The sequence below is a fragment of the Carettochelys insculpta genome, chromosome 25, assembly GCF_033958435.1.
Source record: "Carettochelys insculpta isolate YL-2023 chromosome 25, ASM3395843v1, whole genome shotgun sequence".
Lineage (NCBI taxonomy): Eukaryota > Metazoa > Chordata > Testudines > Carettochelyidae > Carettochelys > Carettochelys insculpta.
In genome coordinates, this window is record NC_134161.1 from 3,364,819 (window position 1) to 3,391,898 (window position 27,080).

The 27,080-nt window shown below is 43.1% G+C and overlaps 1 protein-coding gene across 4 annotated transcripts in view; it reads left to right on the plus strand.

The window, feature by feature from the left end:
• CADM1 (cell adhesion molecule 1) overlaps positions 1 to 27,080 on the plus strand; it is a 334,752-nt gene that overhangs the window by 91,292 nt on the left and 216,380 nt on the right. Inside the window, exon 1 of one of the 4 annotated variants that reach the window (XM_074977197.1) lies at positions 10,110 to 10,137. The exons of the other annotated variants lie outside the window; for them this stretch is intronic. Within the exon in view, the coding sequence (XP_074833298.1) occupies positions 10,125 to 10,137 (13 nt within the window). The 5' untranslated portion in view covers positions 10,110 to 10,124. Of the gene's footprint in view, positions 1 to 10,109; positions 10,138 to 27,080 lie in introns of those variants that run through there. 4 annotated transcript variants of the gene reach the window in all.

Sequence of the window (27,080 nt, forward strand, 5' to 3'; positions counted from 1 at the left end):
CTGATCGTAGACTCGTCAGGTCTGTCCTTATGCTGCACATCACACCACTGCACTGTGAGAAGCTCAAGGTTGTCAGACCCTCCTTCAACATTAGGAAGCTGCAACATACTGGTTATCGTGACCAATTTGCAGCCGGTCTTGATGACATGCTGATGTCCCATGGACCTCTGACCATAGACCTGACACAAAAGTGGGACCAGTTGAAAACCCTTATGGTGGAGTCAGCCAAGCTGACACTAGGACTAAAAAAGAAAGTTCACCAAGACTAGTTTGACAAAAATGGTGATACCATCGTGAAGATCTTAGAGGTAAAACAGAACACTTTTCTGGTATGGCAAAATGATCGGTCCTCAATCTCCAAACATGACTGTTTCAAGCACTTTGAGTCAGGCACAGACTGCACTTTGCAAAATGCAGGATGAGTGGTGGGGGAGAGAAGCTGATGAAGTCCGATATTACGCTGACACCAAGGTGTCCAGGATGTTCTTCAGTGCTATCAAAGCTGTGTCCGAACCTTGAAAGCCAAGTACTACATGTCTCCTGTCTGCAGATGGCATGACCCTCCTGAGGGAGAAGAGCAGCATCAATGGTAGGTGGAGAGAGCACTTGAGCAACCTTCTCAACAGGCCCTCCGTTGTCGACCCTGTGGCCCTAGACCAGATCCTTCAGAGACACACAACAGACTGTCCTGACCTGCCCCCTACAATGGATAAGGGCAAAAGGCAATCAGCCAGACCAGCTCAGGCAAAGCCGCTGGGATGGATGGTATCCCTGCTGAAGATTTCAAGGCAGCAGGACCAGGATCACTTGAAGCCTTCCACAACATCTTGATTGGCATCTGGGAAGAAGACGACATGCTCAAAGACTTTTGGGATTCCACAGTAGTCTCGCTCTTAAAGAATAAGGGCAACAAAGCTGACTTTGGAAATTACCGGGACATCTCCCTTCTCTCTACTGCTGGGAAGATCTTGGCTCAAGTCATCCTCAACTATCTGATCACCAGCAGCTCAGAGGAGAACCTACCAGAGGCACAGCGTGGCTTTAGCCCAGGCCGCAGCACCATTGACGTGATCTTCGTTGTTCGTCAGGTCCAGGAAAAGGGCCTAGAACTTGGGTCTATACACCGTCTATATAGACCTGCCCGAGGCATTTGACACCATCCACAGAGAAGCCCTGTGGATTATCCTGTCAAAATTAGGTTTCCCAAGAAGATTCGTTAACCTCATAAATCCGTTTCACGGTGACATGCCTAGTTTTGTTCTTTTGGATGGCGAGTCTTCAGGTGCATTTGAGAGATCCAACGGCGTGAAGCAAGGGTGCGCGCTGGCCCCAGTTCTATTCAACTTTTTTCACGTGTGTCCTCAGCCGCGCAGTTAGGGACCTGGACCATGGAGTCTACATAAAGTACAGGCTCGCTGGGTCACTTTTCAACCCTTGTCATTTGAATGCTTAAACCAAGATACTTGAGGGGCTCATCCTTGAAGCCCTTTTTGCTGACAACTGCACTTACGGCACAAGGAATCTGATCTCCAGCTTATCAACAAGTTTGCTGAAGCCACTCGCCTCTTCAGTTTGGCCATCAGCCTAGGAAGGACAGGGGCACTGTTTCAGCCTGCTGCAGGATCTGCTGCTCTCCCCTGCTTCAATCTCTATTGAAGGAACAGAGTTAAAAGCAGTGGACGAGTTCAAGTACCTTGATGGTGTGATAGCCAATGATTTCTCCCTTGACAAAGAAATCAGTGCCAGGATCTGCAAGACCAGCCAGACACCAGGAGGCCTGAGAGCACGAGTGCTGAATCAGCACGATGTCCAACAGCCCATAAACTGAAAGTGTCCAAGGCTGTAGTCCTTGGATGTGAAACCTGGACCTTGCACAGAAAACATGTGAAACAGCTGGAGTGCTTCCACACACGCAGCCTGAGGTCAATACTGCACATTGGATGGCAGGACGGAGTCACGAACCTGAAAGTCCTTGACAGAGCAGGAGCCACAAGCATTGAAGCCGTGATTCTGAAAGCCCAGATTAGCTGGACAGGGCATGTCATACAAATGGAAGAGTCGAGAATCCCTAAGTAACTCCTCTATGGTGAACTCTCCCAGGGCAAAAGGAGCCAAGGTGTAGGCCTTGCAAGAGGTATGAAGACTGTGTGAAGGCCAACATTGCTGATGCTGGATTAAAGCCAAAGCAGCTAGAGCAGTATGCAGAAGACCAAACAGGCTGGCGTGCTCTCGTGCAAGTGTATGAAAACTTGAAGGAGCAGCGATGCATTTGAGAGGAGGAAAGCAACACCAGCAGCCTCAGCGACATAGCCAGGACAATTCCCTTGCCCCTACTGTGAACGCCCGTGCCATTCGAGTCGTGGACTCCTCAGCCACATGAGCTTGCACAGGCTCATCGGTTGTGGACTCGCAAGACGTCATTGTTGGACACGACAGACTACCAAGAAGACACATTATATATAAAAACAGTAACGTTTCAACCTTTTTAATAAAATGAATGAGCCATAGACCCAGCAGCTGATGATGGTGCTGCTCCTCCCTTTATGAAATCCCCTGCCACCACTTGGCGCTCCCCTGCTCTAAGGACCAGACCAAATGGATCTTGTTTGTTTTTAAAACATTGTGCTGCTTTGTAAAACTTGGGTAATTGCATGGGTGGGTGGGTATATAATCTAAATGAGGGTTGATTGGGTTTGCAAAAGCAAACCTTGCTTGATTTTAACCTTGGCTGTTTTTATTTAGGAGTATAATGTTTACCAAGTATCGGAGGGGTAGCCATGTTAGTCTGGATCTGTCACAGCAACAAAGGGTCCTGTGGCACCTTGTAGACTAACAGAAAAGTTTTGAGCATGAGCTTTCGTGAGCACAGACTCACTTCATCAGATGCTGGTCTTGGAAATCTGCAGGGCCAGGTATAAATAAGCCAGAGCAAGGGTCGGGATAACAAGGTTAGCTCAGTCCGCAAGGGTGAGGCTGACTACCAGCAGTTGTTCTGGAGGTGTCAACACCAAGGGAGGGGAAGCTGCTTTTTTATTTAGCCAGCCATTCACAGTCTTTGTTTAAGCCTGAGCTGAGGGCGTCGAATTTGCAGATGAATCGTAGCTCAGAAATTTCTCTTTGGAGTCTGGTCCTGAAATATTTTTTGCTGTAGGATAGCTACTTTTAAGTCTGCTACTGTGTGGCCCGAGAGATTGAAGTGCTCTCCTACAATATACAAAAACCCATAGGAGAGCTCTTCCCCTCCCTTGGTGTTGACACCTGCAGAACAACTGCTGGTAGTCAGCCTCACCCTTGCTGACTGAGCTAACCTTGTTATCCCCACCCTTGCTCTGGCTTATTTATACCTGGCCCTGCAGATTTCCAAGACCAGCATCTGATGAAGTGAGTCTGTGCTCACGAAAGCTCATGCTCCAAACTTTTCTGTTCGTGTAGAAGGTGCCACAGGACCCTTCGTTAATGTTTACCAAGTGGGTCTGAGTTAAGTTAATTTCATTGTGCAATATGCACTCCGAGGAGAAAAAGTACATCTTCTAGCCATGGCTAATGAGTTACAACTTCGGTCTTGCACTGGGTTGTCTTGCCTTATCATCTTAGCCAAACTTTGCTGCCAGATTCTCAGGAAGCAGCTTTATGCTTATAAGTTCTGTGTGCCAAAGTGTTCCTTGGGGATGGATGGAAACTTGCTTGGCATTGGAAATATTGACTTTCAGAGAACTCTTGCAGGTGCATTTTTACCTGCAGCATAAAGAAGATGTGTTTACTTTTTTAAATTGGATAAATCACTTCAGAATCCCTTAATGCTCCTCTGCTGGGGAATCTTCATTATAACTGAAAATGGCTGCCATGTTTGACTGGCTTGAGGTCGAAGTGGTGGGTGAAGCAGATGTGTTCTGCAACGTGAAATGTCTGTAAATGTAATGTGAAACTTTGTGGAGGTCTTTTAAGCGTGCGTTTCTGCCTGCACGTGGTACCTTATTTAATTGTGTCAACTTCTAATGGTACTGTACCCGAATAGTATGTATAATGGTTAGCTGGGGTAAGAGAAGCTAAAATGAGCGTGAATGCAGGTTTTCTGTAGAGTTTCAGAGTGTGATACTATCTTCTGTTCCAAGCAGGTGAGCTATCCATCAAAAGCATGATCTTGGAGTTGGGTCTTCTATTCAGATTAAGCATGTTAAGAAAGATGGATGGGAAACGTCTTTCAACCACACTGTCCCCAAAACACAAAATGAAATCTGAAGACTCTCAAAGAAGGTTTCAATTACGTTAGCAAATAGCTCGAACAAGAATTGGGTAAAAGGAGGTCGTGGGGCAGTGGAGTGCCAGTTGAGGATTTATATAGCTTAAAATGAAAATGTTATTTTCATTAACCCTCCCCACATACACAGAACATTCCCTGCAAGTTATTTTTCAGGCCAGAGGTTTGCAGATATTCATCATGCTTGACGTAGAAAGACCTTTTGGCTAACATGAATTGCATGGCCTTTCAGTATGCACATGCATATGTATTATTCATTACTGTGTGAGGTGTGGATCTCTTCTGTTAAATGCTCATGAGCTTTACCTGGAGTCTTGCATTGTTTGTTGTACTGACTTGCTCTGAAAAGGGAGCAGCGAGTAGACTGGATTGCAAGATGTTTTGCAACGTTAGTGTTTAAAATCTCCCCACGCGTTGAGCGAACGTCTTAAAAATTGTTCTTACGACATTCATTCTGATAACTGAGAAATAGGAGCTACTAGAAATTAGAAGCTACTTAATTGCCATAATGGATAGAGGCTTTGGGAAATTTTGGTGTCCAATAACGCAGATGCACTAGAGAAAAACATGCTTGGCAATAGCTGCTTAACTCTAGAAGAATTTAAAGTTAACTGTGTGCTCGAGGGCTGTGCTTTTCCAAGCAACACTGTGAATTTGAATACAATGGGAGAGGTGGGTACACCAGACATTCAGAAAGCACAAAGGAAGATGAAGCAAATTGTGTTCTTAATATTTAGTAGTCTGCAGGCTTTAAGTTTTAGAAGCATTTGAGATGGCTTTATTTATCTTCAGGAGAGTGGGTGTATAGGTAGCCATATTAATTAAAATAATAACAGTGAAGTGATACAAAAGCCAGATAGTGCTGATGCTGTCTCCTTAGACTGGAATTTTTCCTCCTTGAAGCGCTCTTGGTTATTGAGATGAGAGCTGATTTTGTGACTCTTTAGCCATCCCTCTCGTGATTGACCTGGGTGGAAGGTGAAGCTTATAACTGGGGTACAAACCGCTTAGTGAAATTTCCTGTCTAGGCTCTGTGGACTCAGGCCCTTCTCATTGAAGGGAGAACCTACTGTGTAAAGGAAATTTTTGCTAGAACTGCACTTCAACTTGAAGGTCATAATTTACCTTTTTACACCTTGATTCTGTAAAGGCAAACGCTAGTTATTGGATGAGGAGTGGGGGTTGGGGGCGCGGGGGGGACAGGACACAATCGCTTCTTGTTAATGTCTACCATTAGCCAGTCTCTTCATTATGAAATGTACATATTATTTACTGCGAAGGCAAGTGTAGGTGGTCTGTGCTTTGAAATGTGATACTAGCATTCTAGCATCATCTTCAAAAGGCTTCTAAGAAAATCAATGATATACTGACAGCCAGAATTAATGTCCGTATGACAAAGTGATTCTATAGTATACTGAAGCTTTTTTCATTTTGCCTTTTAGTTAATACAGGAGCCTAATTAGCCATTAACATGCTCTCACCTTGCATGGTCCTAACCACAGAAGCATGTCTTATTGTAGTCTAGAAAATGTCACCACTAGTTATCTTTTCACTTAATCTATTTTATGTATTTTACACTCAAGTTTGCCCTTTTGAAAATCCCTGTCGGATCTGTATCTTTCCTTAGTTATAGGATCCATTTCAAAATCTATCTTGACTACTGTTATCTTAGCCAGTACTGAGCTAAGATGAATTATGTTACAATGCAATCCCATTAATGAAAGTTGGAATTGAAATAATTAACTTGAAAATAGCATATGCTGTTCTAGAGGGCAAAATGAGGAAGGGCAGACATTACAAAAGACAGCCTTGAGCCCATGCTTGTTGCATTTCCAGAAGTGGTGGTGGTGGTTTTCATAATACAGTGTGGGAGGGGCAATGTATTCAATTGCTACCCTCTGTAAGACTAATACATAAGACTTGTATGACAAGAATGCTGGCAACACGGATAAAATGCTTGGAAAGCATCAGATGAAAGGCAATAGAGAAGTGCTAAGTAGTACTGAGTTCGTAAATCAGAATGTCACGAGTTTTATGTGAATGGGTGAAGTCTGTTGACTTGTTCGCTATTTATTTGTTGAAAAGACTGACTAGAGGAGCAGGAAAGCATAAATTAAGTGTTGGTAATGCTACCATTTGGAACAAGCAGCTTGGAGTTTGTAATTTCTGCTCTACTTGCCTGATACTACTGGTTGCACTTCCCTGGTCTGGTCCCCTGGGGATCTCAGCGGTCCCAAACAAGGGATTTTGCCAGACCAGGAGAGGTTAATGCTCTCTGGTCCCTGGCTGTTCCCCACTGGCCCTGGTCCTCCTGTGAGGGGCGGTTGGGGGGGAAGCCAGCACTCTAGCCCCGGCCTTGTTGTGCTGCTCCACCATGGGGCTGCCAGCTGTTTGGCCTCCTCCTCCGGCTCCTTCATCCAAGAACATTCCCGGCTCTGCTTAATGAGGGATGAAGCCGTGCCAGAGAGTGCCGGTTTTAGGAGGTGCACCTTGTCCTATACACTCAGTCTTGTTGTGCACTTCTCTACTACGTTTTATCAGATGCTCTCATTTTGTTTCAATGTTCACACCATTCCTATGATGCAGCTAAGTTTTCTTTTTGTTTTATTGCCACTTTTACAGAGAAGAGAAAAATTTTACACACAGCACCTTGAGTATTAAAAGATGGCTATAAAATAACTCACATATGCTTTACAAGCCAAGATGAGGAGGCTACAAAGGTAAAGAATTGCATTCTGATCCATGTTCTTGCCAAAGGCCAAAGCGACTCAGTGCAGAATTGTAAAGAGTTCACCTTCAGTTCATGTGCAAATGCAGCTCTGTGTTAATGTGCACTAGGGAGCTTCTTGCTCATGCCGGTAGAGGAATCGGCCCTGGCCAGTTGCTGCATAGAACATCTGACTGCTTTTGAAATTATAGCCCTTGAATGAGCATTGCTGTCCCTGGTAGACCAGCCCGCTGAATGTCTGTGGCAAAGCAGCACATCACCATAAGCCTTATCCAGCTCCTTAACCATTGGACCACACTTTGAACTTTTGTTTTCTTGCCTGTTGCCAGGATTGTAAAACATCTGGCACAGGGAATGCGTTGAACGGTTTTGTACGGTGAGCAAATGGTTGTCAATAATAAGCAAGGATCTAAAAATATTTAAGCACTTATCCTACTCATGATCTCTTCTGACTGAATGAAAGAGAAGATTTTGAAGATTACAGTATTATAGGAATAAAAACCCATTACTGGGATACATTTTCATGTTGGTACAATATTTTAGTGTCATATGTCTAGACACTTGGGATTTAATTATTTAGTTGTCATTTGGTGTTGCCAGATGAGCTTGAAGTACTGTTTCCTATTACTGATTTGGGAGCTACTGTAGTCTTGACTATTTATTGAATGTGGAGGGTTAGGGGATATGCAAGCTTCTCCAATTTTAAACCTTTGGCTTATTCCACAAGTCCATTGAATGAGTAGTGTGTGAATACTTGTGAAGTGCAGGAGAGTGCCATGTTAACTGTGTTAAATGCAGCCTACGGGCACTTTTGTTAACCAAATTATATTACGTATACAGTACTTGGTTTATTTATGGTAAGAGATTTATATCCCATGATACTCTGCAAAGCTAAACATAGCTCTCGGCATTAATAAATATAAAGCCTGTCAAAAGGAAGATGCATTAATTCTTTGATCTAATACAGGTGTTTTCATGAGTAACTCTTGGAAGTGCAGTGTTTAAAACGCAGAAAAAGTTATGGAACACCAGGGGCAGGAACTCGTGGGTTGGATTTTAGGTAATGTCTAAAGGTGCTTTTTAACTTGAACACATCTGTGTGCTCGAAATATTAGAGGTTGTGGGGGAATGTAGCTGCAAAGTACACATTTGGGTACCTTAAAATGGAACATTGTGAAAAATAAGCTTCACAGAAGGATTAATATCATTTTGACTTTTCACTTTGTGTTGTACTGCGTTACCTTGGACAATAAATTGCCCTCTGGGTTACTCGAGCTATTAAATGGTTTTTTTTTTTTATAATCTGCAAGTGTGGTCGCTGAATCGGTTATACTTTCAAGCTATGTTGTTCAACGTCTGTTGAACATCAAGTAGAAGTTCTAGAGGCATTTGACTCAAAACCTCCCGAGAGGCTTATATCAGCGCTTCAGAACTAAAGGTATACTTTATATGGAGGCAAAAGTAACTTAATTTTTTTTTCACAGATCCTGTCCTGTTGCAGCCTGGGTCGCTGTGAGCTCTTTAAATAGCTCCCTGTTGGCTTTTGCTGCAGCTCAGTCAGCTCATGATGGAGCTGTGTGCCAGGGCATACCTGCTTACTTTAACCTCTGGTTATGTTCGAAATCATACACATTAAAACCCCAAGACACACGCAAGCAAGTTGTGCGTTTCTCAGGTTAACGCGACTGCCGACCCGATTGGGGCTGGGAAACCCCTTGGCTGCTGCCCCTGACAGGAGTAGTTTCCTAGTTCCTGGAAACCAGGCGGCAGCCTGGCTCGGGGCTCCCCTCCGCTGTCAGGAGCCAGGAAACTGACCAGGGATGTGTAACTTGGAGATGTGTAGCTCACCTTGCAATGTGTAATTTGCTGTGGGAGGCAGGAAACTGAACAGTGCTGTGAGCCTGGCTTCCTGGCTCGCAGCTGCTCAAGGGAGACAAGAAACTGACCAGCGCTGCTGCACTGCTCAGTTTCCTGGCTCCCCAAGTTACATGGAAATTCAACTTACGCAGGCTTGCCAAGAACACGGTCTCCATTTAAGCTGGGGATCAGCAGTACTCGAAATTGCTTAGTTTCCTAATCTTTTGTTATGCATTTGACTTTCAGCAGGAAAGTTCATGTGTTTCTAGGAAACCTTCCTCATAGTGACAAACTTATTTGAGGTTTTAATTTTGTCCGTAAAGTGTACTTACAAGTAGAATTAGGCCTAAGAATGATATTTGGTATGTGGAAGGCGGCATGCTTGTGACGTTGTTGAGGATAAGGGTGTTCACGGTCCGATAACGGAAGGAGAGATGTTCCACAATACTGGCCAACAGTGTGAAAAAGAGAACAATCTTTAATGCCTATGCAGAACACAGGGCCTATCTATAGGGCCTCTTTTGAAAGCCCGGTTTCTCAATGTTGGAGTGCTGAGCTGACTTTCCTGAAGTTCCAATGACTTTCTCTATCCCTTCTAGCATTGGGCCAAAATGCATCGTGTGATTGACGTGCAGGTGTCGGTGTAGCTGATGACAGCTCATTTGATTTAAACCCCGGTTTTGGCTGCCAGAGAGACCCTTTGAAAACCATTTTTAGCCCCCCCATGTTTTCAGTCTAACACACACACGTTGACTGTGTATTATCTTGTTGTTGCTGTACTTTTGCCCTGGAGGCTGTTATGAGGCAGTGTTGTTGTCAATAATGCACCGTGAACGAGCCTTGGTGTCATAGGCATAAGCAGAGCCCCCGTACCATTATGAGGAGCGATTACCACTTTAACCATTGCCTGCACAACAGGACCCAAGAGTTGTGCCGTCACCCCATTTGTCCAATGCACAGAGCACCTAAATTTTACTTGTTCTGTAAGTGCTGGAGGGAAAGGAAGGAGCCGTTGTACTTTATTGCTACCCCATAAAATGGTGCCTAAAATAAATAGTGACAATAATACTGTATGTTATGTGTGCAGCAATGAGGTTGACGTGGTTACTGGACAGATTTTATTGACATGGTACCAAAATGTCATTGGTGTTAAGGGTTGGCACGGGGTCATGGAACAGATCCTTAAATTCTCAAGGATTACTTTCTTCTTGGACTCTGGTGGTAACCTCTCTGGGTGATACGCTCTTTCCCCCTAACGTTACTCCAACTTTCTGCTACTCCATGAGGAAGGCAGGTAAACTATGTACTTGTTTCCTCTCTCAATCACTTGACTAATTTCTAGAATACTGGCTGTTTCCGCATGCTTATGTGGCTGGTTTGGAGGGAAAAGAAGAGCAACGATACTCAGAGAAGCCCATGGTTAATCTGGTGCTCTGTCACTAAGATAATATCTTGAGTTGTGTTTTGCATGCTCTCACTGTGCTTTAAGAAAAAGCTTTTCTTGTATCCTCTGATATATGGTTTGTTTTTTGTGACACTTGATTTCTGTGTTTAATGTGCTTCTCATAGGGGATTGTGGTGCAGTGAGGGGGGTTAATATGTTTATCTTCTCTATTGAGGCAATTGTAATGGAAGATAAATGGGTTTTATTTTAAATGTCTTGTGCTATTATGGATCTGCAGTTATTTTGTCCTAATTTCAGGAGATCCGAAAAGCCAGGTAACTTTTAACAGCCCTAATCTGATTCAGCATTCATTATTGCAGCTAAATCAAATAAGAACCAGGCTAATGGAAACATGGCTGGTGCAGTCATTCTTCAATTTAATTAGAATATTGTACATTGTACTGTACTTAGATTTTTATATCAGAGACCGAACTGTATTAGAGCAGTGCCTGTGAATGCCATTAAAGATGCTTGCAAATTCATTATATTCACCATTTGCAGGGTTTCCCAACTTGACAATGATAAACTTGTGCTTTAAGATGAAACTTTTTTGGAGTCATTTGGGAGAAGGGGGTTCATGTTGAGTGCTCTGGCAGCTACCAGATGATTTGAATGGTCTCTCTGGGGGTCTCACACGTACAGGGGGTAGCTAGGTGTAGAAGTGAAGTCTTCCTCCTCCTGTGGGTCTGATCATACAACTCTTCCTCATTTGGGTTAGTATTCTACATGCTGGGAAGGATTAGTGCTGGAAGAGAGTTCTGATTTCCCCCACCCCCTCCCAAACGATACAAGAACAGTTAGTAGAATAGCAGGGTTTGCATATAGCAGGAGACTGCACAAAGCAAACCACTTCATTGCGTTTAGTGGACAACCTGGGTAACTCACTGTCACTGGAGGCCAGTTTAATACCATGGCTAGAGTATTAAAATGGGCACAATTTAATTACCTAACATGTGTATGCAAAACTAGGAAAAGGAAATCAAGTCTCAAGCTTCATGATGTAAGACAGGTTTTCTACAGGACTGGGAAAACTTTTTTGGGGGGAGCCGGGGCAAGGGGGGATACATGGACTAGACAGCCCAGTCCAGTACACAAAGCATTTGTTTCCTCTGAAGCTTCGGGTATTGGCCAGGGCCAAGGTGCTGGACTAGGTGGATTGGTGATGAGAAGTCAGATTATAGGACTAATCTTGTGCATATGTAACTCTTCTTGAAATGAAGTTTTTTATTAATAATTTACGTACGCCATTACATGTTCATTCTGTGCTGTAGTAGGTTTGCTTCCCTTATTTATGCTTCTCTAATGCCTGTGATATCGGGTGTACGTAACAATAAAACTGTGGGCGTCTGGTGCAAACCATACCCAGCCCTACTGACCTCTTATTGGATTACAAGGGGATTGTGCAAAGGAGAGTTAAGTCAAGTCAACTAAATTCCTTGGTTTAGCAGCTGGTTGCCTTGTGCCTGCTTCCTGCCCCCCACTGCCTAAATAGGGGCTATAAGGTGAGCAAAGGATAATCGTAGGTTATTTTCAGTTACCATAACCTTGTGCTATTAGATGTTTTAAGCTTCGAATGATCGAGGAAGCAGTAATGACACTGAGTCAATTGGTCCGATTTTCTCATTTCAAGAGGAACTCTGTTTTATTTCTGGGATTTCTCAGCGTAAGTATTGTGTGCTTCATCTGCCTTTTAACCAGCAACCCTAACCAAATCAAAATGCTGTAATTTGAGACTAGATTTGCAGTGTCTGTCTTTCATCCCAGACTTCTCTTACCCTGCTGGTTGGGCATAGCAATTAATATAAATGCACAACACAAGACTAGTTTTAGAAGTAAAGTTTCTGGCAGTGTCATAATTTTGTTACTACAGGTATATAAATAATGCCAAGTATGCTGCTTTCCAAGTCTTGATAGTTAATGAAAAGCATTTTAAAGTTTTCTGTTCCACTTCCACCAGGCAATGAATGAGAAGGGTACCTCATCTGTCTGCTGCTGGGAAGCTGCTTTGGAACTGTGATCAAGAATAGGTGGGTTAAACCTCTAAGTGAATGCATAAAGGAGGGAACTGGGGACCTCTGTTCCCTTACTGAAAGTTCAACTGGATGATAAATCTGCTAGCACTTTGTCATCTGACATTATGAACTGTCTCGCCTTATAAATATAAAATTACTCGTTTAAGCTTGCCACTGGTATCGTTGTCTTGGCTGGACAGCTTGGCAACCCTTTCTCTGCTGTCTTTTAGCGCTGCTCACGGAAGCTATGCCGTGTGATAGGAGCTGAGAACCTTTATTTTGTAATGGTAGAGCTCTGGAACAGCAAAGGATCAAGAGCCACAGATATCATCTACCCTGAGTAGCTAGCCATTTCTCAAATTCATGTCAAGCACTTACCTTCAGGACTGCTTAAAGAGGGAGGCACTTCTTAACTTGGCGTGGAGAGGTTATAATGGTAAATAAAGGCTCTCTGAGTAGATTGCTATATGCTAAGCCAGACAATAGGTTAGAAAATTCTGCACCAATGGAGGGCAACGTGAAGACCGGCATAGTCACCATTATCATCTTCTTTTGTGTAATTGTATGGTGTACACGCGCTCAAATTCCAGTCAAGGTATTTGATCACTTTTTCCCAAGAAGCTGAATCCCTTTTGAAGTCCAGTCGTCCCCTGTAATTTAAACATACTGGGAAGTATGTGCTGTTGTCTGCTATGTATAAATACAGTTGCCACTTTACAAAGTGATTCCTGAACCCAGCCTGGTGATCCCTTAGATAGTACTCAAAGTTCTGTAGGTCAGCATGGAATCATAATGCATGCAAGGGGGAAAAAAGTTGACTTCAAAGGACAACTCTGACATGGTCAATTAATAATTAAAACCGTTTTTTAATGAGCTGTGCAATTACCTGTGTGTCCCTGGAGATGATAGTTTATAGTATTATTGCAGTGTGCCCTTTCTTTAGTGATGGCACATGACATCTGTAATTTAAAGCTGGCTAGACATTAAAGTGACAGGACTTTCATTAACCTTGTCTAAAGTTTGCTAATGACAAATGCCTTGTAAAAAATTGTATTGTCAAAACATGAAGCTACAGTAAGGAGAAGCCTCGACAGTCCTGAGGCTTGTTCTGTTACTTAAAAAGCTTGCATAGCTCATGTTGATGCGGATAAATGTAATGGGAAGGCAGAGTTGTTTCCCATATCCCTGTACCCACAACTTCTGTCTATAATGCCTCTGTATTCAAGACAAGAAGGTGGTGCTCCATTAGTTTTTCCCTGAATAAATTCTGGGTTTTCTGGGGATTGCAATTCTCAGCTCAAACTTACTCAGGTCTGAAACTTGATAAATAAGTGAGCCTTTGTGTGATCCTCCTCTCTCCAATTTTAAAGTGCCATGGCTGGTTCTAATTTATGGGTGTGCTTGCTATTTCGAGCACATCCAGAGAAAATGAAACTTGTTTTAAAGCTGAACTCTGTGGGAAAGTAGATGTGGTGCAGGGAAAAAGTAAAAGCTGAGGCATTAAGTCAGCTAGAATCTTGTTAAGCTCTGCCACTGAGGACCTTTTGTCAAGTCACTTACCTCTGTATATTTCCCCATCCGTGTAGAATGTCAGATGGTGAGGGATTTGTACTTTTGACTGTAAGAGATGCCTAAAAGGGTAATGAAGATTTTTTTTTTTTTTTGTTGCAAAGGAAATCTGTCAGGCCTGTTGATAGGTGCAGAAGTGAGTGCAGGGGAGTGGGCTTGATGACCACTCAAGGTCCGTTCCCGTTCTATGAGATGAATAGGTGCATCCCCATACATGAGCTTTCGTGGGACAGGCCCACTGATTCAGATCTGGAGAATCGTAATATTTGATAACAGAGACAAAGAGAATTTGAAAAAAAACGAAATAAAAACTTGACAAATGAGCTATACAGGACAGACGGAAGGGGGAGTGGTGAAGGGAGGGAGGAAAAAAAGTTTCTCTAAGTATCTGTTAGGTGGTCTGTCTGGGGTAATTGCAAATATCAAAGGTGGGGAAATTGTCCTTGTTGTGCATAAGGTAATTGATGTCTTTGAGTCCGAAGTGATAAGTATCAAACCTGAGAATAAATACCACTTCAGGTGTCTCCCTTTGTAAGCTGGTGTTAGTCTCTTTGTTTGAGAACACACACCTCTCTTGGTAATGCATTCCAGTCCTTTGTCACCCTCCTGTCCAATATACATGGCAGAAGGGCATTGCTGGCTCGTGACGTGTATCACCTTAGTGGAAGTGGAGGAATATGAGCCCCGACCATGTATCTGACATGGCTAGATGCAGTGATGGGGTGTGTAGTGTAAGTATGTGGACAGAATTGGCCATGGAGTTTGTTGCAAGGAGAAGTTCCAGGATTAGTATTTCTGTGGTGTGACGTGTGGTTGCTAGTGAGAATTTTCCCGAGGTTGGGCGGCTGTTTGTAGGAAAGAACAAGTCTGTCACCCAGGGCCTGCAAGAGTGCAACATCATGGTCCCGTATAGGTTATAGAGTGTGGATAATGGGTTGGAGTTGGGGGCTGTAGGTGGTGACGAGCAGTCTTCCGTTGTTAATCTTTTTGGGCCTTTGTAGAAGTGGCTGCTTTCTGGGTATTGGTCTGGCTCCGTCAATCTTTTCTAACTTTTCCCAATGAGTAATTAAGCAAAGGATGTATTGTAGACTTAGCTTAGCTACCCTACATCAGATACTCCACATGCCTTGTCTCTTCTTACCACTACACAGTGAGATAACTAATGCATAAAACTTGTCAAAAACAAAGCAGCAGCAGCAAAAATAACCATTGAGCCGAAGTGGGATTGGTCAAATGCTTACAGCTCCATTGTCTGCAATGCTGTCTCTGTGAACTTTCTTCGCTCACAAAGTTGACATGGAAGTCACATTGGGCAATGAATACCTTTTTTTTATTCACTGTACTGGCTGCACCAAATGGGAGGCTCTTGAATTTGTGTTTAAAATTTTTAACACTGCTATCTCCACTGCAGTATTCCCCTATTCCTTTGTTTTGAGTAGGATAAATATCGTGGGCTAGGATTACACTTTGTGTACTTGCTCATCCAAACTAGCAGGTGGGACTAGTTGAATGCTTCATTAAATGCTTGCTCTAATATGTTGGTAAATGAGCCAACCCTAAATCATTTTCTCAAACATGTGTTGTGTGCTGCACTGTTTTCTGTTTGAGGTACTGTGAAATTAATTTAGTTTTCAGTGGATTATAGAGAGCAAAATTATCTGTTTTAATTATGAGCACCTTTATAGGTAGAAGTCTGTTGAGGAGAGCTGACTTTGCAATGGGATGGAGTTTAAGTGGATAAGTCAGATCTTAACAAAAAAGCAGTCCAGTAGCACTTGAAAGACTAACAAAATAATTTATTAGGTGATGAGCTTTTGTGGGACAGACCCACTTCAGATCATAGGCATACCAGAACAGACTCAATATTTAAGGCACAGAGAACCAAAAATAGTAACCAAGGTAGACAAATCAGAAGAATATTATCAAGGTGAGCAAATCAGAGAGTAGAGAGGCAGAATGGGGTGGAGTCAAGAATTAGATTAAGCCAAGTATGCAAAAGAGCCCCTACAATGACCTAGAAAATTCCCATCCCAGTTCAAATCACGTTAATGTGTAGAATTTGAATATAAAAGAGTTCAGCAGCCTCTCTTTCCAATCTGTTGTAAAAATTCCTCCTCAGTGAGACACAAACCTTCCAGTCATGAACAGAATGGCCCAGTCCATTAAAATGCTGACTGACGGGTTTGTGGATCAGGAGGGTTTTTATGTCTGTTTTGTGTCCATGAATTCTTTGTCTCAGAGTTTGAAGTCTGTCCAATATAGAAAGCATTGGGGCATTGTTGGCACATATGATGTTAGTTGAAGAACATGAGAATGTGCCCGTGATTCTGTGAATAACCTGGTTAGGTCCAGTGATGGTATCTCCAGAATAGATATGTGGACAAAGTTGGCAACGGGGCTTGCTGCAAGGAAAAGTTCCACAACTGGTGTTCCTGCGGTATGGGCTGTGGTTGTTGGTGAGAATCCTCATAAGGTTGGGAGGTTGTCTGTAGGAGAAAACAGACCTGTCACCTAGGGCCTTCTGGAGTGCGGCATCCTGATTAAGGCTAGGTTGTAGGTCTTCAATAATGCGTTGCAGTGGTTTGAGTTGGGGGCAGAAGGTAGTGACCTGTGGTGTTCTGTTCTTGGCTTTTTGGGTCTATCTTGGGAGTTAGCTGGTCTCTGGGTATTCATCTCGCCCTGTAGATTTTTTTTAATTTCTCCTGTTGAGTAATTCAGGTTTATGAATATTTGGTAAATATCTTGTAGTTTTTGGTCTCTATCAGTTGGATCAGAGCAAATGCAATTGTACTTAAGGGCTTGACTATAAACAATGGATCTAGTTATGCGTGCAGGATGGAAGCTCGAAGCACGTAGGTAAGTATGGCCATCAGTGGGTTTCCGATAGTATGGTACCGATCGGGCCATCCTTGATTTGTACTGTAGTGTCCAGGAAATGTATATCTCGTGTGGGGCAGTCGAGGCTTAAGTTGATGGTGAGGTGCAGATTGTTAGTCTCTGTGGAATTCTTCTAGAGTCTCTGTACCATGGGTCCAAATCATAAAGATGTCATAAGTAGAGGAGGAGTAATAGGGGACAAGAGCTGAGGAGTTGTTTTTGTTCCAGGTCAGCCATAAATATATTAGCATATTGTGGGACCATGTGGGTGCCCATAGCAGTTGCACTAATCTGGAGGTATAAATTGTCCCCAAATCGGGAATAATTGTGGGTGAGAACAAAGTTAGAGGTCAGACACCAGATTGGCTGTGGTGACATCAGGGATGGTATTCCTGATTGCTTGTAATCCGCCTTCATGTGGAATATGTGTGTACACAGTGTATTTTTGTTCTCTGTGCCTTAAATATTGAGTCTGTTCTGGTATGGCTATGATCTGAAGAAGTGGGTCTGTTCCACGAAAGCTCATCACCTAATAAATTATTTTGTTAGTCTTTAAAGTGCTACTGGACTGCTTTTTTTGTTTTGATAGTGTATATAGACTAGCATGGCTTTCTCTCTGTTACTACTTAACATCTTAGTATTGTATCTCAGGCTGTTTGGAAACGAGGTCTGTTTTGGTCTTTTCGGAAGCTTCATTAGAGATAAGGTAGTAAGAAAATATACTTTCCTTTTACTTTTGCCAGTGCAGTGGAGCCTCAAGCTCTGAACATGTAGCAGGGTGTATTATTTCACTGAGTTGATAAATCTGGAAGGAAGCAAGTAGCTCATTAGCGAAGTCTAAAGTGATAGGAATCAAACTGGATTAATGTTACTTCTGTTCCTGTGAAATTGAAAGCCATGTCAATCCCCTGATATTTTTGTTAATGTAGATTGTAGGATTTAGAAAGCACGTTTCGTACATAATGGTGCTCTATTTGTAGTCTCATCATATGGTTGTAAGAGACAACCCATATTTCATCTGAACAAATTTTTGTTTTCCTTCTTAATTTATACAGAAATGTATTTTACTTTTAAGGTTAACAGGATAAGTTCATTCCTTTTTATTTGCCCTGGCAAATTGGATTCTTAAAAACCGCTTGTGTGGGAATTTTATTTTTATTTACCTTAAGGAGAGAGTTGTGTGTTTGATAGAGCCTTGTGTAGTTCTATATAAACCCCCCCTAATATTCTCCAGATTTGCCCAAGGATTTGAAATGAAAGCACTTAAACAAAACGTGTTGACAGTCGTTAGCTTCTTTTTAACTGTGGCTTTGCAGCAAGATTGTAGTATCAGCAGTAGTCTACACTTCGGCTATGTTGAGTAATTGTTAATGGTGTTACATGTTTTTCTCAAGTGCTTTATTGGATGAAAGCTTGATGCAGAAGAGCATTCCTCTGGCTGCATGTAGCTTGCACTTTTCTCATCAATTGATGCTTGTTGGGGAGGGGAGAGACCACAGTGTCTGGCACTTTTCCTAAAGCTTGTGACCCAATTGCGACACGTGGGCTCCACAGCTCACTTCCTGGATGGCTAAAATCTTCCTTTTTGTTGAATGAAATCAGTGGGGTTTTAGCAGAGGACTTTTGTGCCGCTTTAAATGAACAACTGACGTGAATGCCTGGCCCTTGGTTTTTGGTCTTTTTTTAATGAGTGGGGATTTACAGACTGGCACCCGCGTGGGGAAAGTTGGGTACAAACTTGCAATCCATTATTATTAGGGTATTTATGGGCTCTCTGATCCCAGCACTTGCTGAAATCCCACTCTTTCTTCAAGCCTCCACCCCTAATTTTTCATTCCAGTCTGTTCTCTTGATGAGTAAATATGAAACTTGGGGGAAAAACCCAACTGTTCCTTGAAACTGACAACACTTGCCTGGCCTAAAATTAACTTGCAACACCTCTTTCTGTGTTAACATGTATTCATGTCATATTCAGAATTTAATCTCTTCATATCAAGGACTGGGTATGTATTGCCAGACTTGTATGATTAGAGCATAAGCCCTCTACGTGGTGGAGAGGGAGCCATAAAGATATTGGCAAGACTCCTGTCTTCAAAAAAAAAAAAAAAAAGCAGGCTGAGGGTGACCAGTTACTCAGCACAATATAAACAACACGGAGACAGGAACACAAACTAAAATAGGGGGGAAAAGCAGGTTAAAGAATATTGAGATACCAGATTTACTGAAGTTTTCAGGTGCAGATCAAATTCATCCTTGGATACTTAAGGAGTAGGTGAAGCAACCTTGGAACATTTAGCGATTATATTTGGGAACAAATGGAGGATGGTAGAGGTCTTAGAGGACCAGAGAAGGGCAAATACTGTAAACCTGTTTAAGACGGGTGACCAAGAGGGTCAAGAGGATTATGGACCGATCAACCAAACTTTCATGCCAGGAAAGATACTCGATTAAATTGTTAAACAATCAGTTTCGAAGTGGATAGAGGATAATGAGGTTGCAAGGAATCGCCAGGGTTGCTTTGTCGAAAACTCCTCATGAACAACCCACTCAGTGTCTTTGTTGTACTGGCCTAATGGATAGGAGGGAAGCAGTACATTGGTGTGTCCCAATTTTTCTTTTGTGTAGGACTTCTGATACGCTCCTACTTTTGATAAACAAATTAGGGAAATGTTGTCTAGATTAAGGTACTTAAGTTTGAAAGACTTACTCAGAATAGTTATCAATGATTGGCTGTGAAACTGGGAGGATGCATCTAGTGGGGTCCTTTGGAAGTCTGTCCTAGGTCTGGTACTGTTTGGTGATGTCGGTGAGTTGGATGATGGAGAGGAGAGTATGTTTATAAAATTTGTAGAGGACACCAAGTGGGAAGGGGTTGCAAGTATTTCAAGGAAGGGGGTTAGAACTCAGAAGGACCTTGCCAAATGGGAGAACGGGTCTGAAATCAACAAGATGGTATTCAATGAAGACCCCTACCCCTGTTGGGGGCCCTGGATACAGTTGTGAAAAAACCTGATGATATTCTGGGGCACATAAATGAGCCTTGTGTGTAAGGGAAGTAATTGTCCTTCTCAACTTGGCATTGGTAAGGTTTCATCCAGATCACTGCCTTGAATTCTGCATGCCACACATTAGGAAAGGCCTGGACAAATTGCAGAGAGACCAAGGGAGAGCAAATGATGATAAAAGGTTTAGAAAACCTGACCCAAGAGAATTGGTTTAAAAAGAAAAAGTTGGGCATATTTAGTGTTCTGCAAAGAAGACTGAGAGGGGACTAATAAGTCTTCATATATGTTAACCGATGATCCAAAAAAGGACTGGGATCAATTGTTCTCTGGCAGTGGAGGGAAGGACAGGCTTAATGTGCAGCAGGGGGAGGTTTAGGTTAGATATTAGGGGAAAAAAACATGTGAGCTCTCAGGGTAATGGAGCCCTGGAGTAGGCTCCCGAGGCAGGTTGTGGAACTGCTGGAGCTCTTCAGAACAGGTTAGACAAACACTTGCTAGGAATGGTTGAAATTTATTTGTCCTGTATCGGAGCATGGTCAGTGCCAGTAATTGGAAACTGAGGTGCAGCTGTACCCTTCTGTGTACAAATGGTCCCCCAGGGCCCTGCTGCCACACATGTCTGAGATACAGCTGTGTTAGTTTGTATCCGCAAAAACGAGGTGTCCTGTGGCAACTTAAAAATCACATTTATTTGGGCCATACATGTTGACCGCAAAAGCATATGCCCAAATACATCTGCTAGTCCAGTGGTTCCCAGCCTTCTTAGTAACCGTTGTTCTTCAGTGGAAACAAAGACTTCCATGGCACACGTGCTCCACAGCCCAGCTGCAGGAGGCTCCCTTCCCCTTGGTCCTTTGCCACAGCAGGGACGGGGGCAGGCTCCCCACCATCTTTTTCTGGCCAGAAAGCAGCATTTCAGCTGTCTCCTGGCGCAAGCAGACTCCTGTGGGGCTGGTCTTTCCCCTTGTGGTGGCTCTGGAATTGCTCAAACCTGCACCAGCTGGGGCTCAGGTAGCCTTGCTTCTTGAGACCCAACTGCCTTGGGATTGCCAATTCCCCCCGCCCCCCGCACTCCACCCCCTGTGGTGGCTCTGCAAAGAGCTACTGCTAGAGGAAGTTGCTGAAATGTCTTTGCACACTTGGACAGTCCTCATGGCACACCAGTGTTGCGCCACACCAGTTGAAAACCACAGTGCTAGTTGCAACATGCCATGGAATGCCTCATTTTTGCTGCCACGTATTAAGTTTTCTTAGGGCACATGAATGTTCCCCAGTTAGAAAAGGTAGTTGAGTAAAGCACACTGGAACTTCTGGTATTGTAGCAGCAGGACACACACACAGTTCTTTTGAAATATTTTTCAAAAGAAAGGGGCTCTTTGAAAATATTGACCAGAGCGTCTACACACAATTTTGAAGGAATAGGGGGCGCTCCTTTCAAAAGCGCTTTTCCACTCCTGTTTATTATATATTATATTATTATGAGCAAGAGGGCCTTCTTTCATCGGCTTCTTTTGAAAGAAAATACGTAGACTCTCTGCGGGTCCTTTTTTCCAGTCCTGATTGCACCTGATGTTTTGGATCCCTGGCGTGTTCTTTCAAAAAAGCATGACTGTGTGGATGCTCTCTTTAGAAAGAGATCACTGTTTTCATCCACTTTTTTGTGTGTGGACACACTCTTTAGAAAGAAGCTCTTTCGGAAGAGATCTTTGAGAAGGACCTCTTTCGAAAGATGGCTGTAATGTAGACATAGCCTATGTGTATTAAAAATTATATCTTTCTGTGCTAGCCTTATCTTAAGAGTGGAGAGAGACAACTGCACCTTTATGTAGAGTTAATTCAATAAATATGTAGGTTTGTGTAGAAAATGGTAGTGGTTTTTGTGCAGCCGTGTTGCATGTTGTTGGACCTTGCTGATTGAGTTTGTACTCAAAGAAACCATTGTTTTGAATTACAAAACTGAATATTTTCAAACAAGCAGATATATTTTCATTCTTAATGCTAATATGTCTTCATGAAATTTGCTGTGATGTAACAAATGCCAGGTTCAGTAGAAGTCTCTGGTGAGGTTAATGTTTACATGTAGGGCAACAGGATGAAATCTCAGTGTATAGTAACGTGGAAATGTGCAAACTGCTCTTCTCCTAGAATGCCCAGGTGCGATTAAGCTCGTAATTAAGAAAAAACACTTAATATCTGCTTTAGGTGGTTTTTAAATTGCTGAAATGTTGAAATGTGAATGTGTTGGGGAAAGTGTATGGATTGGGAGCTTGAATTACTCTGACTCCTTGCTTAAAATAGCAAGTTACTCTATTGCAAGTATAATGGAATTAGAAAATGCTTTCGGGAAGCTAGTTAACCCACTGGCTTTCCTTAATCATTTTCTGGATTGTTTAGCATACAGCGCGCATGACAGTGGTTTGACACAGACTATTTTTTGTTTATCAAGTGTGTAAATGAACAGTATTCTACCTGGCTGCTCAAAACACCTCAAAACTGTCCAGTAATAGTTGGTGGAGCGACTGGGTAGATGTCAATCTTATAGATGATAAAATAGCTGACAGGACCATGAAGAGAGTTGCATTTGAGGCAAATGAGATGTTGAGTTGTATGAATTATGGGTTGTTTACCTGTGGGTTTTTTTAATAATTTTTCCCAAAACTTAGTTTGGTTTCTCTATTGCATAACCCATCTTTGTTGATGGTAAAACAGCTGGGCATATGCAGTATTTGAACCTGGTCAGCCTAGGAGAGGCAGAGCAGGGAAACGTGCACCACCTTGGAGCCAATAGGACTGGCAGTGTTCAAGCATCGGTAATGTGAAGTCATTTTAAAATGTGTAAATTAATAAAAGGGATGATATGAAAGTAATGTTACACTCAAGTACATCTTAAATTACAAAAGGGCTGTCTGTCAGCTATTGGCACGGATTTGTCACTTAGTTTGTGTCATAATTATTGCTTCAGGATGTGTGCAAGAACGTTATATATCAAATGAAAGAGGGTCTCTCCAAATCTGTAAAGATATCCACTGATAATGGAAATCCGGAGGTGATGGTGTAGAAGTAACACCTGAATATTCCAACTACACAGGAATGGTTTTTTTTTAAGAGAGCCACAGAGTTCTATGATGCTTGACAGTTTCTTTCTGGAGGAACTTAAAAAAAAAATTTAGAATAGGGACCAGGGTGGAAAAGCATCGTGCTTTGGGTCTTCTGTTTAAAGTCCTTTGTTTACAATTTTCTGTAAATTTTTGGGGTGCCAAGCCATGCACTCACTGTGTTTAGTTTTCTAAATTAAATTCCCTCAATCTTCCGAGGTCATCAGTCTGTTGAACTAGTTGCTTTTGATGAAGTCTTCATTCTTACTAGTATGTGAATTATCTATCTGCTGTGTGTGGTGCCGATACCTTTCCTATCGGCAACTGAATCCTTGCCAAGGCTTGTGGCAATAAGACTTGGTGCCAGTGAGTAGCAGCAGTTGGGTGTGGAGGGGGACTGGCTAAAATGCTCTACACTTTAAATAAACAACCTTTGATTGAATTAAGTGATGCTGGAGAAGGCTATCAATTGCAGGCAGAGGCGGTTTCTGCCTACTTGGCCAAAGTGAGTTAGTCTCCAACCAAGTGTCGTGTTTAATTGATGTTTGCTAACTTTGCCCCTTTCTAGCAAATGGATGCTGAAAGAAATGTGCTGAAAGCAGGCTGCCATTGCATAAGTAGGGCCATGCTATTCTGGGAACCTTTAGCCTTCAAATTTGACAGATGGGTCACCTGTACCACTCTTCAGTGGCAGCTGATTATTGCCTCATGTTCTTATCACAGACAGCTTAGCACACCAGTATTGAAGCAGGCTACAAGAGAAGCAAAGCTGATTTTAAAGACAGAGCTAATTTGTAGTCATTGCTCCTCCTCTTCCTTTATTTAGAAGGACAAAAATATAAAGTTTTGGTCAGTTGAAGATTTACGGGGCTGAGGGGAACAAGATTAAACAGCATCTCTCACCTTTTCACTTCCCATTTCATTATTCATTGTTAGCAGAACCCTGGCCCATCTGTCCCTGTGAAGAACATTTGTGTGTGACTGGTGCAGGACAAGTTGAACCCCTCTCATCTGGCACCCTCTGGACCTGGCTGGTGCCGAACGAGAGAATTAGTCAGACCTTGGGAGGTCAATATTGTCTAACAGCATTACCAATGCTTCCACTGCTTACTGGGTTCTTAGAAGGCATTGGGGTAAATTAGAGCTCCATAACACAGAACACTGAGAGCCAGGACTGGTGACTGTAAACAAACTGTATGGGACCACGGGAAACTTAGATACACCCAGGATTAGTGGCTGTCCCACTTACTAAAATCCTGCCAGATTACGCATGTTGCTGGATGAGAGCGTTCTGCACTAGAGAGGTTGAGCCTCTGTGTGTGTGTGTGTGTGTGTGTGTGTGTGTGTGGCACAATTTTCTTCTTGGTAAAATGTTTTTTAGCTTGAGGTGTTGTTGATGCCCTGGAGTCTTGTGCAGCTTTCTAGTTGTCAAATGACAGTAAACTACAAGCTTTGCTGTTCTTAAGCTTCATTGGCTGGGCTTCTATGTCTTTACAAGGTACTCTGTAGGTAAATGAGAACAATGAGTATTGTCTTTCTCTTATCATATTCACTTGGCTTACAGGAAATTGTTCTTAAAGAAATCAAAACCATGAGATCTTTTTTTGCCACTGCTATAACTGAAGGGAAATGTGTGTTGGTGAATGAATGGTTTATGTATTCTTAGTTGTATCTGAGCACAAAGGTTTCACTATATGGGGACACTTAATTCCTTTTGTGTTGTATGTCTGGACAGGATCTAGCAGAGAAAGAAATAGCCCTATCAAGATTCCACTGGTGTAGAGATCATTAACCTTCATGAAGAACTTATTGCAGTCCATTTTTAGATCTTACTTGTGAATAAGCCTTTTACTCCCATTATTCCAGGCTACGCGTTTTAATGTATCGATGCCCTGTTTTTCTCCTCCGTAGAGTTGTTGGGGTAGCTGAGAAACAAACTTTAGGAGCCGTGGGAGGGGTGTCCAACTCTGAAACGTGATTGGATGGCAGGGGGAAGGAACTAGTGGTGATTTTTCTGTTCACAACTCTTGAGCCTGTGGTTTTTTAAAATCTAAAATAGGTGAGGGGTGCATATATGTATATACAAAATTCTTCCCTGGAGCATAAGAGAACTGCAGCGGGATCTTCCACCTACATCCACTTTGTATTTTTCTAACCACTTTCATCACTAAGGTTCCCATTGCTTATCTCCTACAAATGCAATGTATGGACGTTGCATTTTCCACGGGTATCTTGTTGTCAGGACTTTTGAGGCCTGTGAAAATGAGATTTTAAGGGAAAAAAAATCTGACTGAAAAAAACCCTCTTCCCTTCTGTTACTTGGATTTTACCCTTCTCGGTAATTGTGGAGCCAACCTGCAATTTTTTTCCGTTGTTCAGAGTCCTCCAATAGAAGTCACATCGACAACTAAATTTCTATAAAGAACAGCTGAGTAAAGGATTCTACAACTCCTGGGAGGGTGTTAAACACGGGTGGGCAGTGATTTTGGGTGAGAGGCCACTCCAAGGTTTTTGCAAATGGTCAAGGGCTGAACCTTCCTGTGGAGGGGTGCAGGGTCTGGAATGGAGATTGGATGCAAAAGGTAGGGCAAAAGGCTCAGGGTAGGGCATTGTGCGGCAAGAGAGGGTGTGGGATACGAACGGGAGTTTGAAGTAGAGGGAGGGTTGTGACCTGTGGGGAAGGGTGAAAGAGGAGGTGCAGCATCTTGGAGGGGGTTATGACCTGTGGACAGGGTGCAGAGGATTGCCGTGGTGATCTGGGCAGGGAGCTGGGATGTGGGAGGGGTTGGGGTGCCAGGTGGAGGGACTTACGGAGGCATGATTTTAATTAGCTGGCAGCCCAGCGGGACCCTCAGGCGGGTTCACAGCCTGCCTCCGCTCCAGGCTGAAAGCATCTAGCTTCTCCCTCCATGGGCCTCTCTGCACTGCACTCCACGTGGGAGGGGAGGGTTTTGTGTACTGACCCCACCCCCAACCCATTCATAGCAGCGCCTGTTGGTTAGAAAACAGTTAGTGGGAGATGCTATGATTGGGCCGGATGCAGGGAGGGAGTGCACAGTCCTCTTGCCTCCACTCCCACCCTGGTGCACAGTGCAGAGAGGCACCTGGAGGGAGTAGCCAGCAGCTTGGGGCTATGTCAGGCAGGGAGCCTGCCTTAGGGTTCCAGGGGGCAGGCTGTGGGCCCAATCCAGCCACATCTTGCCCGCCCCGGTGTAAAATAACCTAATACATCTTTATGAAGCATGAAAAGAAAAGGGTGCAGGGCACTTGGTTTTGGGTCTCAGGCCTTGTTGATAAGTTGTGGTTTCCAAGTTACACCTGCGAACACCCGGCTGCGTGTCGTTGCAGCACCCAGTGCATTGGGGTCCTTGTCCTGACTGGGGGATCTCTGGACAGCACTATAACCAAACAGTCGCTTAGAATGGACGTCAGCTTACACAAGCTCTTAAACGGGCAGTTAAAGCTTTTGGTGGATCTGGGGAGTTTGTAAGTTAAATAGTTTGTCCTATTGCCTAAATCTTGAGGTGTGACAACATGCACGTGCAATGAAGGAGATGGGTTGGTTGGCTTGCAAGATATTTCAAGTTACAAGTCAAGAAAGATAACCCTTCAGCATGGATGCTTAAGTATTCTCTATTACTATGGAATCCTTCCCTCCTCCTGCTCCATTTTAAAAGGTGTCTTTAGGAGGACAGCCTTCCTGAAGGGAGTGAGGTCATCACTCTTTTCTCTTAAAAGTCGGTGAAGTGCCTCTTGGGCAGTTAACGACACCGTGCTCATCGTTGAGGGTTATGCTGTCAGCATAAACCACACACGTCCGATTCAGTAGGCGGAAACCAGCAGCATCTGAGACTAGAATATTGCTGTAGCGTGTATGATTTAGTCCAGGGAGGTAAGGTTTTATTAACAGGACATATATCTGGTTGTGAAGTGTTTTCATCCCATGATGACTGCTGTAGCCAATGTCATTGGAGTAGCAGCATTTATTTATAAACATTTGTCTTGAAAGTGCCCCCCGCATTTCTTCACAGGTCTAATGCTATTTTCATTCTCAGTTTTATACTGCACCAACAGTTACCTGCAGGTTTTGGCAGAAACTGTATTGTCTTTACTTGGGTGCATAACATTTACTTGCTGGCTCTGTAATAACTTAATTATCATTTGTGTCCTTGCGAATAGAAAAGGAGAGATCCCCCAGGGCATGAAATGTTTGCATGTTTTATTCATTTCCTATA